We start from the raw sequence: 13,366 nt of genomic DNA, 5'->3' as shown, positions 1-13,366 counted from the left end.
AAGTGTAAAAAAAAAAATCTTCATCGCCCCCCACAAGTAGTACCATGGTGACACTATACTGCTAGGGCGACAGTATGTAAAAAAAAAATAAATAAATATTAAAAAAAAAAAAAAAAGTTTAAAAATTATAATTTTTGGTTTTAAACTAAATTTGGGTTTTTGTTTTTTTTTACTAAAAAGATAAACAGAATAAATTTTGGCCAAGATTTACAATGAAATATTTATTTGCAAAATTTTATAAGAAAAACACTTTTCAAAATTTTTTGACTTTTTCATTTACATAGCAAAAAAAAAAATAAAAATCCCAGTGGTGAATAAATAACACCAAAATAAAGCTTCATCGGTCTCAAAAAAAAAAGCTAAAAAATTAAATATGGGTACAGTATTGCATGACCGCACAATTGTCATTCAAAGTGTGATAGAGCTCAAAGCTGAAAATTGGCCTGGACAGGACGGGGGTGAAAGTGTCCAGTCTGGAAGGGGGGGAAAGTGTCCGGACTGGAAGTGGTTAAGGTAAAACCCATCTGCCTTTAGAACCACTTTATTAGATGGCAGGATCCAAACAACCATCTGCTAGCTAAATCCGGATGAAACTGGGTACTTACTGTCAGGTGTGCTGATCGCTCTACCCTCCAGGATCCCACTGGATTGCTGGTCTGACACACGGAAGGAAACTGTATAGAGAATTTAAAAGTATTGAAAAGACAGGACAGGAAGACATTTACAACACAATGCACACGGGAAGGTGACCTTTGGTAGTGTTGTCATCCTATCACAAGAAGCCTTCTAAGTCAGAAGAAACTATCAGGATCGTCAATTATTTAAGAAATCTTTACTTAGAGCAAGTTTAACAAAAATCGCCTAAACTTCTATATTTACTGGGTAAAAAAAGGAAACTGTTGCTACATCTTGACAGTTGGGGATGATGTACACTGTAATGATCAGTTACATACCCAGCTTACTGTTTGCACTGATTGATGAAGGTGATGAAGGCTGCGCTCCTATGCTCTTGCTCCTTGGCTTAGCATACCCTTCTGCTAGTTTTTTGGCAGAATTAAGGATAGCCTGAGTGCTCAGAGACATCTGCCTGTGGGACAAAAAAAAAAAAACATTTTGGAGCCAACTAACCTTGATCAGTCATGACAATTAAAAGGAACTATCCTCTTTACCTGGGACGGGCCATCTGTCCAGCCATAATGGCAATACGGGGTGTTCCTATAGACGTAGTAGGTGAACCTGCACCTGGGACCTCTTGTATGACAGAGAGAGGAGACCGGCGAACATTTGGCGTTCTGGGAGATCCAGCAGGAGCAGAGACCTAAAAACAAAGCAAAATGGCAGGTGATGAATAAGATCATTTAGAAACAAGGGTCAAAACAGGTGTTTTTCATCTTGATTTTGGCCAATTTTGTATTCAACAGGTATCTTTGCTGCAACAGGACCTGGCCTATTCTCACTTTATACAATGCATCCTTTTCAAAATAACGGAAAGCAAAACAAACCTGCACACAGGCACCAAGTATGTCCAAGTGAATTGCATTTGCCATTGTTCACCACCAATTCTTGTTTTACACTGATCAAGTTGATACCTCTTTTTCCTGCTTTTCAGAGTTCTTGATATTTTATGTGCATGCACCGCAAGGAAGAGGGAGCGGCCCCAGGTAAACCTGTTCTGGATGTACACTATATTGCCAAAAGCATTGGGACACCCTCCAAATCACTGGATTCAGGTGTACCAATCCCCTCCATGGCCACAAGTGTAAAAAAAAATCAAGCACCTAGACATGCAGACTGCTTCTACTAATGTTTGTGAAAGAATGGATTGCTCTCGGGAGCTCAGTGACTCCAAGTGTGGTCCCGTGATAGGTTGTCACCTCTGCAATAAGTCCATCCGTGACATTTCCTGGCTACTAAATATTCCACGGTCAACGGTTAGTGGTATTATAACAAAGTGGAAGCAACTGGGAACAACAGCAACTCAGCCACCAAGTGGTAGGCCACGTCACATGACAGGGCGGGGTCAGCGCATGCTGAAGTGCGCAGAAGTCACCAACTGTCTGCAAAGTCAATAGCTAAAGACCTCCAAACTGTTGTTGTGCTAATCTGAAGGCAACATCAAGTGCGTAGAGACCTTCATGGAATGGGTTTTCATGACCGAGCAGCTGCATCCAAGCCTTACTTCACCAAGTGCAATGCAAAGCGGCGGATGCCGTGGTGTAAAGCGCGCTGCCACTGGGAATCTTGAGCAGTGGAGACGTGTTCTCTGGAGTGACGAATCACACTTCTCTGTCTGGCAATCCGATGGACGTGTTTGGGTTTGGTGGTTGCCAGGAGATTGGTACTTTCTTGACTGCATTGTGCCAAGTGTAAAGTTTAGTGGAGGGGAGATTATGGTGTGGGGTGGCTTTTCAGGGGTTGGGCTTGGCCCCCTAGTTCCAGTGAAGGGAACTCTTAAGGCGCCAGCATACCAAGACATTTTGGACAATTTCATGCTCCTAACTTTGTGGGAAGAGTTTGGGGATGGTCCCTTTCTGTTCCAACATGACTGCTCACCAGTGCACAAAGCAAGGTCCATAAAGACATGGAGGAGCGAGTTTGGGGTGGAGGAACTTGACTGGCCTGCACAGAGTCCTGACCTCAACCCCACAGAACACCTTTGGGATGAATTAGAGCAGAGACTGTGAGCCAGGCCTTCTCGTCTGACATCAGTGCCTGACCTCACAAATGTGCTTCTGGAAGATTGGTCAAACCTTCCCATAGACACCCTCCTAAACCTTGTGGACAGCCTTCCCAGAAGAGGGCGGGGCCAACTCAATATTGAACCCTACGGACTTAGACGGGGGGGCCATTAAAGATCATGTGCGTGTAAAGGCAGGCCGACCAATACTTTTGTCAATATAGTGTAGTTGACATCCTACCAATAGTGCTCCCACCGATTTGAGTAGGAATGAACATTAAAAGGTTGCGCCTAGAGGGCTTTTACATATAACTAGTAAATGTATGCAATGGAAACCTACTTTTTGCAGAGGATGCAAAAACAATCACTTTACATTTTACAATAGACATCAGTTTTCACTAAGTATAATTCTTTAAAAATACCTTTCAGGATGTTCCAAGTTTATGTTCCCTTTTCCAGAAACCAATCTGTGTGCTTACCTGTGGGCTTCGGACGATCACAACGTTGGCCACACCATCAGCCAGCTCATTCTCATTCTTCTCCCACTCCAACTGCTCCTCATACCTCTTCATGTCATATTCGATCTCTGCAGCCAGCTGCTTGTCGGCAGCAAAGAAATCTTTAACCTCATCACGGTAGTCCTGCATCATTTCCTGTGGAGGGAACACAAACCATGGCTATAAATTCTGTACCTCTGCACAACCTCCGTCTGCCAGTCTTCTGAACAGCCACTTACCCGAAGGCAGTTCATGAGGTCCCTCACTGCAGGGATGCGCTGCTGCTCCAGAAGCCCCTTCAGAGAGGAGATAATGGGGATGATGTTTTCTATGAAGTTCTTCTTCTGAACCTGTGGAAGGCCAAAATTGGAAAGCAATTATTCCAGAGATTCTTCAAAGGCATTTATGATATATTGGATTAAGGCAATCAGATGTATTAAGAGTGAAATGGAAAGTAAGCCAGTTTTTTTCTGTTTCTCAAGCTCACATCATTCAAAAATAAATCTGAATTTTTTTTTTACCTGTAATTTATACAGCATGCACCCATTGCACACAGATTGCAAAGTATGGTTTTTTTAAAAGTCAAGTACATAATTGTTTGCTAGCTTGTTGACAGCCTGTGTATGACTGGGCCGTTCCGTGGCAGCTGGAGGAGAGTAGGTGCCAACATGGCTATTCAGCAGTCTATGGGAACGGATTCCTTCTGCTCTTCAGGGCTGATTCAGCTGTTGTGCACATCCAGGAATCATCTTCCCTTACATTGTTACTCACTTGGTTAAAGTGGTACATATGAAATACTAGCTATCCTGTTTTCATATTTACACAACTGGAAAAGTATTTTTGGACTCTCACGAAATCCTTTTCTTAGAGTCTATTGAGGAGGCAGGAAATTCATAACCACAAAGGACCAGGCCAGGATAACCACTTCTGTACAAACAAATTGGCACATACAAATGGCAACCACCCCAATCTATAACTGGCCTTTGCAGCGAGGAGCACACAGCAGGGTTTAGTTCGCATACATTTGAAAATGTATATATAGAAAAAGAAACTCAGCGAGCGCTCAATACAAATAAGCGACAATGCACAGTAAAAGGGAACCATAAAACCTTCGAAATAACACATAATCAGGGTAAGTGCAGCGCTAAACACAAAGATATGAAGAGTTCTTTATTGAATCAGTATAACTCATATATGCATGAAAAAAGTTCTAACAATGGAGCTCAATGTGACTTCACGTTTCCTCAAAGAGATAGGCGAGAGGCAAGGTGATGGGTAAAATGCGCACTCACCGGACGCACAATGGTAATGCACGGTGTATGGTATAGTGGAGGTCTGCCAATGGGTCCCTCTCAGCATAGGAACAGGATCGACACAGGATAAGCAGATGTCATCAAGATATAATAAACCGGAGGTCCCCTTTAAGGACACGGGTGCAGCCTCTTCAGTGTGGTACAGTGGTCACCAGGGGGAGCTCTGGGGGATTAGGTGCTCCTCTACTGCCACGAGACGTTGGTGGACGTGGAAATTGAAATCAGCATCTCCATAAAGCTGGTCAGCAGAGGGAAGCATCAAGAGCTCTAGAATTTCCTGGTAGAGGGATGCGCTGACTTTGGACTTGATAACACACAGTGGACCAACAACAGCAATGACATGGCTCCCAAAATCATCACTGACTGTGGAAACTTCACACTGGACATCATGCAACTTGGATTCTGTGCCTCTCCACTATTCCTCCAGACTCTGGGACCTTGATTTCCAAATGAAATGCTAAATTTACTTTCATCTGAAAATAGGACTTTGACCACCAATCAACAATCCGGTCCTTTTTCTCCATAGACCAGGTAAAACGCTTCCGTTGTCTCTGGTTCAGGAGTGGCTAGCACAAGGAATGTGACAGTTGTAGCCCATGTCTTAGATACGTCGGTGTGTGGTGGCTCTTGAAGCACTGACACCAGCCATAGTCCACTCCTTGTGAATCTCCCCCAAATTCTTGAATGGCATTTGCTTCACAGTCCTCTCAAGGCTGTGGTTATCCCTGTTGCTTGTGCAGCTTTTTCTACCACAGTTTCCTTCCATTCAATTTTCCATTAATATGCTTGGATACAGCACTACGTGAACAGCCAGCTTCTTTAGCAATGACCTTTTGTGCTTTACCCTCCTTGTGGAGGGTGTCAATGACTGTCTTCTGGACAACTGTCAAGTCAGCAGTCTTCCTCATGATTGTGTAACCTACTGAACCAGACAGAGATGATTTAAAGGCTCAGGAAACCATTACAGGTGTTTTGAGTTAATTAGCCGATTAGAGTGTGACACTATGGGGTTATTTACTAAAGCTGGTTGACTCAGAATCTCGTTCACCTGAGCATGGGAGCCAATTTCTAACCCCCGCTTGTTCAGTTTAGCAATAAACCTGGAAGCTGACTGGTTTCCATGCAAAAGTGCACGAGATTTTGATTGAACCAGTTTTAGTAAATAAACCCCTATGAATCTACAGTATTGAACTTTGTCACAATATTCTAATTTTCTGAGATACTGAATTTTGGGTTTTCATTAGCTGAAATCCATAATCATTAAAATTAAAAGGAAAAAAAAAAATGCTTGAAATATATTACTCTGTGTGTAATGAATCTATATAATATCAGAGTTTCACTTTTTGTATTGAACTACTGAAATAAATTCACTTTTTGATGATATTCTAATTTATTGAGATGCATCTGTAAAGTCACCAGCAGGTTTAAAACTAGAATTTCATAAGTTTGTCAAAGGATGAAAAAAAGAAAAAAGAAAAAAACAAAACATTTGTATCAGTTAGATTTCAATCCCCCTATGCTTATGTATAAACCGTACCTGTGAGATTAGCTTTTTCTGTGCGACCTGCATCACAGCATTAGCCATGGCCATCTCATCATCATCTCCAACATCTTCTCCAGGTTTGGACCGCATCGCTGACAGCTTTATCTCCTTGCAGCTCATGATCTCAAAGATGTCGGACAGTAAATCGTTTGCTCCTGTGTCAATGGGTAAAACGCCATCTACAAAACATGCTACAAAAAAAAAAAAAAAAAAAAAAAAATTAAAAAATTTACAGTGACACACCTAGGACAGTAAAGTCAAAAGTCCAGACAAACCGCTGCTCAACAAACTGAAAAGCCCTATTTAATAGTGTGATGGATTTGGTAAAATGCCTATTTTGTTTCCTATTGAATATATAGATATATACGCTATTTCTATAAGTTTTATAAATATTTATTTTTATACTTTAATACATATGTTGTGTGAATATTTTCTGCCTGCTGGGCTTTGTGGTACTATAAGAAATCCTTGCTTAAGAAATGTCTGCTCACACACACAGACCCCCTCCCACCGTGTGATTTGGAAGACAAAAGAATGTTTTTCTTTCTATAAGATAAGACAGAAGATCACACCTATACCATGACGGAGATTGTTTTTGTGTAAAGTGACCAATCAAAGACTAATATAATGCTTATGCTGTTATCACGTGATGTTCGCATCATTTTTCATATATAAACTCACAGGTTCATTTCAATAAATTAGAGAGTTTTCAAAGACCAAACGTGTCAGTGTGAGTTTCTTTATGTGCGCACATTCCAGAAGCTGGCCAGCATCATAAATTAGGACAGGAACAGATAAGCACTGGACAATTCAGTCCTCAACTAAATCAACAGCGAGGAGTGAACAATCCGAACGCTTATTTATACACAGAACCATCAGCTTGATTGTGCGACAATGCAGGTTATCTCATTCTGGTCTAGACTTACCCAAAACGTTTTGGCTGATCTTTGTGGTCAGGTTAAATCTTTGCTCATCCGTAAAGTGCTCAAGCAAAAACTTGTAGATCTTTGTCCGTTTCTCCTTGTTCTCTTTTCCCTTGAGTGAAAACAGTTTTCGTTCCCTGTGACAACATTACAGGATTTAGAAGAACTAGAAAAGAAATTGAAATGTTTTGGGGAATGTAGAGACAAGGTTCACTCACCTCTCTGTCTGTGAAAACTTGTTGTACTTCTCATGTTTTTCATAGCAATTAAAATGGAAAATACACTCAATGAAATGCTGCGAGAACATGACAGGATTTCGCTTCAGCAGAAGATGGACCAGACAGAATTCACCAAATCTGCAATGATAAAGATAACTGGAGTAAGGTGCCATAAAATGAAAACCACACAACCAAATGTTCAATTTGTGATAATACTGCTTACCTCCCAGGTCACTAAGCTAAAACTCTTTAACCGTTTGCCAACTGCGCTATAGCCGAATGACGGTTACAGCACAGTTGTCCAGTTCCGGGAGGGCGTCATATGACGTCCTCCCAGAACACGCACTCCCGCACACCCCTGGGGGCGCGCACCTGACGATCTCCATGATCACTGTGTCCTACATATCACGTGATGTGGTAAAAGGCCAATCACAGCAGCCTTTTACCACAAGATCAGCCGTGCCCAATGACACAGCAGATCACCAGTAAATGCAGTTGCCGGTTATCAGCTGCACTTTCCTCACGCTGTCATAGCGTGAGTAAAGTACTGCCTATATATAACCAGCAATTGTCAGAGGACGGATCGGCACCGATCATCGGCACTGAAGATCAGTGCTCAGCAGTGCCACCCACCTGTGCCCGTCAGTGCATCATCAGTGCCGCCTATCCGTGCCCATCAGTGCCGCCTCATCAACGCACATCAGTGAAGGTGAAAAATTACCTTTTTGCAAAATTTTATAAATTTTTTTTTTTTGTTTATAGCACAAACAATAAAACCCCCAGTGTCGATTAAACACCACCAAAAGAAAGCTCTATTTGTGTGAAAAAATGATTAAAAAATGCATATGGGTACAGTGCATCACCGCGCAATTGTCATTCAAAGTGCAACAGCGCTGAAAATTGGCCTGGGCAGGAAGGGGGTATATGTGCCCTGTAGGCAAGTGGTTAAAGGTTTAAAGGTCTTTACAAATAAACAAACAGTTTCTTGCTTGGCTTCTATCCTCACAAAAGGTGAGGACCCTGTAGTCCACTACTTCTCCAAAAGGACATTGAGAGAAAGAATGACAATGGTTCCTTTAAGTTGAACCTAAACCCTAGTTACTGCTATAATTCGGGAGGGGAATCACATTCCATGTGTTCCCTTGCCTCTTTGTCAAGCCACTGAACTCTAACCCAAAATTAATTTCTACCTCCTTACATGGTAGTATTTGGCCGGCACTTCATCTTCGTATGCTGATGCGGTTGAGCTTCAGTGTACAAAAACCTGTAACATACAGAGACTTACTTGGCAATATCTGGGTCCGGATCCACCAAGACGCTGATAAAGCGGAAGAAAAGGGAGCCCTTCCACTTTATAAACTCCTCCTGTTGATTTTAAGAGATTGACAAGTTTAGAAAAAAACAAAAAGGAGAAGCATGCAACATTTTAACTGTTCTAATTGATAATGAGTCATGTACATATTATAATCAGAAAAAATAAATAAAACACCACCTTACGTGTAAAATCATTTTCTAGTTTTGGAGCAGAGACACCAGTGTTTGGATAAAGGTGGAAAGGGCTCTAGGCCTCAACCCAACCTTGTAACACAAGGACAGGCTCCAAACCTGTTAGAGATGCCCTGGTAAGATGCACCGAAGAGGCGTTCCTTGGCAAAAGGCAGCAAACAGTTCTTGAATTGATGCTCTTCAACACAACAACATTGCAGCCACAAGGTGCTCTGCATGAGAAATTGAAGGAGACCCACACTGAATATTAGGAACATAATATCTGCTAGCCTATCCATGCAGTGTAGCAGGGCCACAGGCAAAAGTTCCAGGTGCTGGAGGACTGAAGGATCCATTAGGATATAGAATTCTCAGACATTTCCTTGGACCATACATCTTAGGCCTGGTAGATGAGCATGGTCGCAAAGGCGGGGTGCAGAACGTGGGCGAAGGCGGGGTTGCAGAACAGGGGCGAAGGCGGGGCTGCAGAACAGGGGCGAAGGCGGGGCTGCAGAACAGGGGCGAAGGCGGGGCTGCAGAACAGGGGCGAAGGCGGGGCTGCAGAACAGGGGCGAAGGCGGGGCTGCAGAACAGGGGCGAAGGCGGGGCTGCAGAACAGGGGCGAAGGCGGGGCTGCAGAACAGGGGCGAAGGCGGGGCTGCAGAACAGGGGCGAAGGCGGGCTTAGAAAGGGCTTCTAGGCATTTAACCACAGAATCTTTAAACACTGAGATGTTCCTAGCAGGAAGTGGACCGTCCCTATAGTAGATCTCAGCATTTCCTGAGGAAATCCTCCCTAAAAGGATATGCGTTTCAGAGAGGTAAACACCCTTATCAGGAGTAAGCCAATCACCATGCAACACAGGTTGCATAAATGAGCGCACAAGTAAAATTTTTATAGGCCAACATTTTTTGGGGTGATTGACACAAGGACCAAACAGTATCCATACGTTTTGGATGTATACCAAGTTCAGGTACCAATGCATCCCTAAGGGACAGGGTACCCTTATCCCCTGGTTGACAGTACTGAAGCAGACAAAGCTACAGGGAAATCAGAGATGAACTCTGGAGCAGAAGCACACTGGCAACATCTCTGTATCAAGTCAGCTATCACAAGTGAAACCTTCCTGAGAATCAGAGATACAGTTGCAGGGAATTCTTCCCTTGAAAAACCAGAGGAAGGTGCTACGCCTGATGAATCCAAGGTGGGCTCAGAGAACAGTGTGGCAGCTAGCATGGAATAGAGGTCAGGGTTGTTCGTGTTAATCCGATGAGAAGCACACTGCAAGCCACTCCAGGGCTGTAAAGCGGATTGTAAGCTGGCAAGACCTGTGGGACCACTACCCTTGTGCCCATGATCCACCATACTGCTTAAAATTAAAGTGAGATTGTACCCAAAGGGGCGACAAACAGCTAAAAAGGGAGGAAGGGTTTAATGCTAGTCTGCAACCCAGTCACTGCAAGGAGATAACACCCTGGAACTTGCTGTGAGACAAAATGATCTCAGGAAGAGGGCAGGCATACCACCCAAACGTGTTGCACCACCAATTAAACCAGGAATGGACACAGGAGGTCCTGGCTCCTAAACTGGTTCTTGAGGGTTGTCTGGAAGGCTGACAGTAACCCTGGTAGGAGAAAAAAAAAAAAAAAAAAAAGCTACCCCCCCAGAAAGATTTCGCCGCAGGAGTCTTCAGGGACAGAGTCAACCACAGCCCTGGACCCGTAAAGCACTCTGCAGCTTGATGGTATCGAGTGTACAGTGCACAAAGAAAAAAAACTTATAGGCCAGCCACACTGCAAAATGAAGAAACTTGCTAGAAAAAAAGAATCCTGAATTTAAAAAAAACAAAAACAAAACAAAAAAAAAAAAAACACAAAAACAAAAATAAAGTAAAAAAACATTTTGTGTATCAAAAATGGATCAAAGGACACAGAGGAGTCATTACTACATGGGTTATGGTGCTAACTTCTGGTGAATGGACACTGGCCAAAAGAAAAAAGGAAGGAGCACCCGCCTAGGCAGCTTGGCTAAGCCTTAGTTTTGCGCTAGTGTCTTAAAAGATAAGTTCACCTTCGTAACACGAGTTACGGCGGCGATCAGCGTCTTAGTACTGCAGCGAACATTCTGACACGGGGGGGGGGGGGGTGGGGGGGTGGGGTTTGGGACTAACTTGGTGTCACTACCATCTCCAGTGATCAGTGCTAAAAAAAAAAGCAAAACAAGAACGGACATTGTACTAATGAGCAGGAAGGTTAATGTGAGGGGCGATCAAAGGGTTAACTGTGGGCTGGGAGTGTTTTATTAGGGGGGCAAGGGGTGTGTTCTTCACTGTAAGCACACTGATCAGGATGGCTGTACTGTGCACAGCCATCCCTGAGCAGTGTACTCGAGCTGACAGAGAGGAAGATCGTTTGTAAACAAAATAATCTTCCTCCTCATCGGAGATGCTCAGTAATCACCAGGCGCTGGTGGGTAATTACCAGCCGGGACCCGGTGATTGACATCCACGACGGCGCGGGTAGGGCAAAACCACACACACACAGATTTTGCGCACAGGTGCTGCCCTGTAGCATTATATCTGCTATAGGGCGGTCCTTAAGCAGTTAACGACACTAGCAACAAACTGAAGGGATGCTGAGAGTGCGAAGGGTGATGCAGGGCTGTCCCAGCTGGTTTGCGGTGTCAGTATCCAATATGCTGAAGGTGGCAGCATAGCCCTATGTTCTGAATACTCCTTGTGTCCTGTGATATACAAGAAAGAGAAACGATCCAATAAAAGTAAAAAATGATTTCCATGGATGTAGACTGATTTGCCTCCATGGAGGGAGGTCTATGACAGACATCTGCATGACCCAACTGACAGACTGACTGTTGTCCCCTATCTTGTGAGTTATTTACAGGTAGCAAAGACAGGCCCCACCTCAGATTTTCTAACAGCAGTAAGCTACTAGTCATGCTTTGCATCCCCCACACAGTGTCATCCATTTCCAACTCCTTTAGGAGGAACTGTATCCATGCAGTATTAAAATACTCAGGTAAGCACTGCATTTAATACAGCATAAAACCAGATGATTACAATTGTTGTATAAAATCTGTATACAAAGTTTTGGCCAGAGTTGTAATTGAACCCACAGGATTACTCACCTGGAGTAGGTTGGTAAGCATGATGAGCGTTTGCCTCCGAATGAATGGATCTTGGTCTCTAAGACACACAGACACATTGGGGATGTATCTGTCCACCATGGTTGTGTATCGGACGCACAGGTCACATATAACGATAATGACATTGTTGCGGATGGCCATGTCATCGCTGACCTCCAGTTCTCGGGCGAGAGCTGGGATACACTTTTTAGCCAGGTCCTCATGTTGGAGACAAAGCTTACCTGGAAGAAAGTTATTCAAACGTGAATACACAAAAGATACTAAACCAAGAAATAATAATACCCTAGTAAAAATAGCCCACCGAGACCCAATATGTATGCTGTCCAGCTGTCACTACAAACAGGTAAAACGTACCTCTATATAGTGTATTCCATGGTGCACCAACTAAGCCAACAAGAGACAATTTCAGCACAGCAGCTACTTGGCGATGTCAGCATACACCCATAGACAGTAGGTGCTTACCAATCAGGCAAAAAAGACCAGCTCAAGAGTCTTCACATATCTATGAGGAACTGTGTCCTACAATTGCCTGAACATTGGATATTACTAATAAAGGTAATTTGATATTGCCTATGAAGGCCAGAGGGGAATTCAAGGGGCAATCATCTCAGAAAAGGTCTAAAGTGATCACTCTTTACTGTCCCCCTCTAAAGCATTCTACAGAAAACCCAAATCCCAGAGGGCGCCATTTTTTTGGGGGGAAACCGCATGGGGTGGAGTCTGAGGGTAACGTCATCATGTACCGGCGTGCTGGCTGACACTGCAGACAATTTTAATTCTACTGCACCATGAGGCTCCTCCCTGTTTGCGCTTTATACATGGAATCGCGGAGAGTGACATTAGAAACTACGGCTGATATTTGGTTTGTCTACACACTCCATCGATGAGGACACTTAACCTGACAGTAAGAGTGTCAGCCTGGAGGTCGGATTCAAGCGCTTTTTATCCCTGCAATTCAAGATCACCTCTATTTGGTAAGAGCCCCCCCCCCCTCCCCCACTTTGCCACTTTTTCAGACTATTTATGCATATGAACTTTTTGATTTGATGTATAAAAGATCAGTGAGCGCTTAAAAATGATGAAAAGCAGCTGTACACTAAAAGGAAACCACAAACCTTCAAGATAAATAAGTATAAAAATTGTGCAGCACTAAAATTATAAGATACACTAAAACGTAGATACGAATAATAAAAATATAAAAAGTCCAAAATAGGAGAAGTATTTATAATGTGAGATGAAAGTATTATATGATGTGACCAGAGGTGACTTATGTTAATCCAGATATGATGTAATTCCACAGTCCATGTGAGCGGCAGACAAATAGTTAAAGTGCGCACTCACCAGGTACGCATAGAAAATGCGCAGTATACAAATCAATGAAGATCAGCCCGGAGTCCCTCTTAAGGATGGTACTGGAGATGACAGCCCAGGGTGGATGGATAACATCAAGGTTGGCATTATGTATGGAAGACCCCTTTAAGGATATGGATGCAACCTTTTCTGGATATGGAAATGGTCACCATGGGGGGAAGGGGGCTCTGGGGGATT

The 13,366-nt window shown here is 43.3% G+C and overlaps 1 protein-coding gene across 1 annotated transcript in view; it reads right to left on the bottom strand.

Moving 5' to 3' along the window:
* NCAPD3 (non-SMC condensin II complex subunit D3) overlaps positions 1-13,366 on the bottom strand; it is a 63,625-nt gene that overhangs the window by 5,615 nt on the left and 44,644 nt on the right. Inside the window, exons 24-33 of the mRNA XM_089655121.1 lie at positions 11,801-12,039; positions 8,457-8,536; positions 7,172-7,309; positions 6,957-7,090; positions 6,025-6,221; positions 3,414-3,524; positions 3,157-3,330; positions 1,170-1,318; positions 954-1,087; positions 606-674 (exon numbers count right to left, since the gene is read on the bottom strand). Of these exons, the coding sequence (XP_089511247.1) occupies positions 606-674; positions 954-1,087; positions 1,170-1,318; positions 3,157-3,330; positions 3,414-3,524; positions 6,025-6,221; positions 6,957-7,090; positions 7,172-7,309; positions 8,457-8,536; positions 11,801-12,039 (1,425 nt within the window). The remainder of the gene's footprint in view (positions 1-605; positions 675-953; positions 1,088-1,169; positions 1,319-3,156; positions 3,331-3,413; positions 3,525-6,024; positions 6,222-6,956; positions 7,091-7,171; positions 7,310-8,456; positions 8,537-11,800; positions 12,040-13,366) is intronic.

Source organism: Staurois parvus, unplaced genomic scaffold (genome assembly GCF_062004578.1).
Source record: "Staurois parvus isolate SC_StPar_1 unplaced genomic scaffold, SC_StPar_1.0 ptg000820l, whole genome shotgun sequence".
NCBI classification, from domain to species: Eukaryota; Metazoa; Chordata; class Amphibia; order Anura; family Ranidae; genus Staurois; species Staurois parvus.
This window is presented reverse-complemented; position numbering and strand designations above follow the sequence as displayed.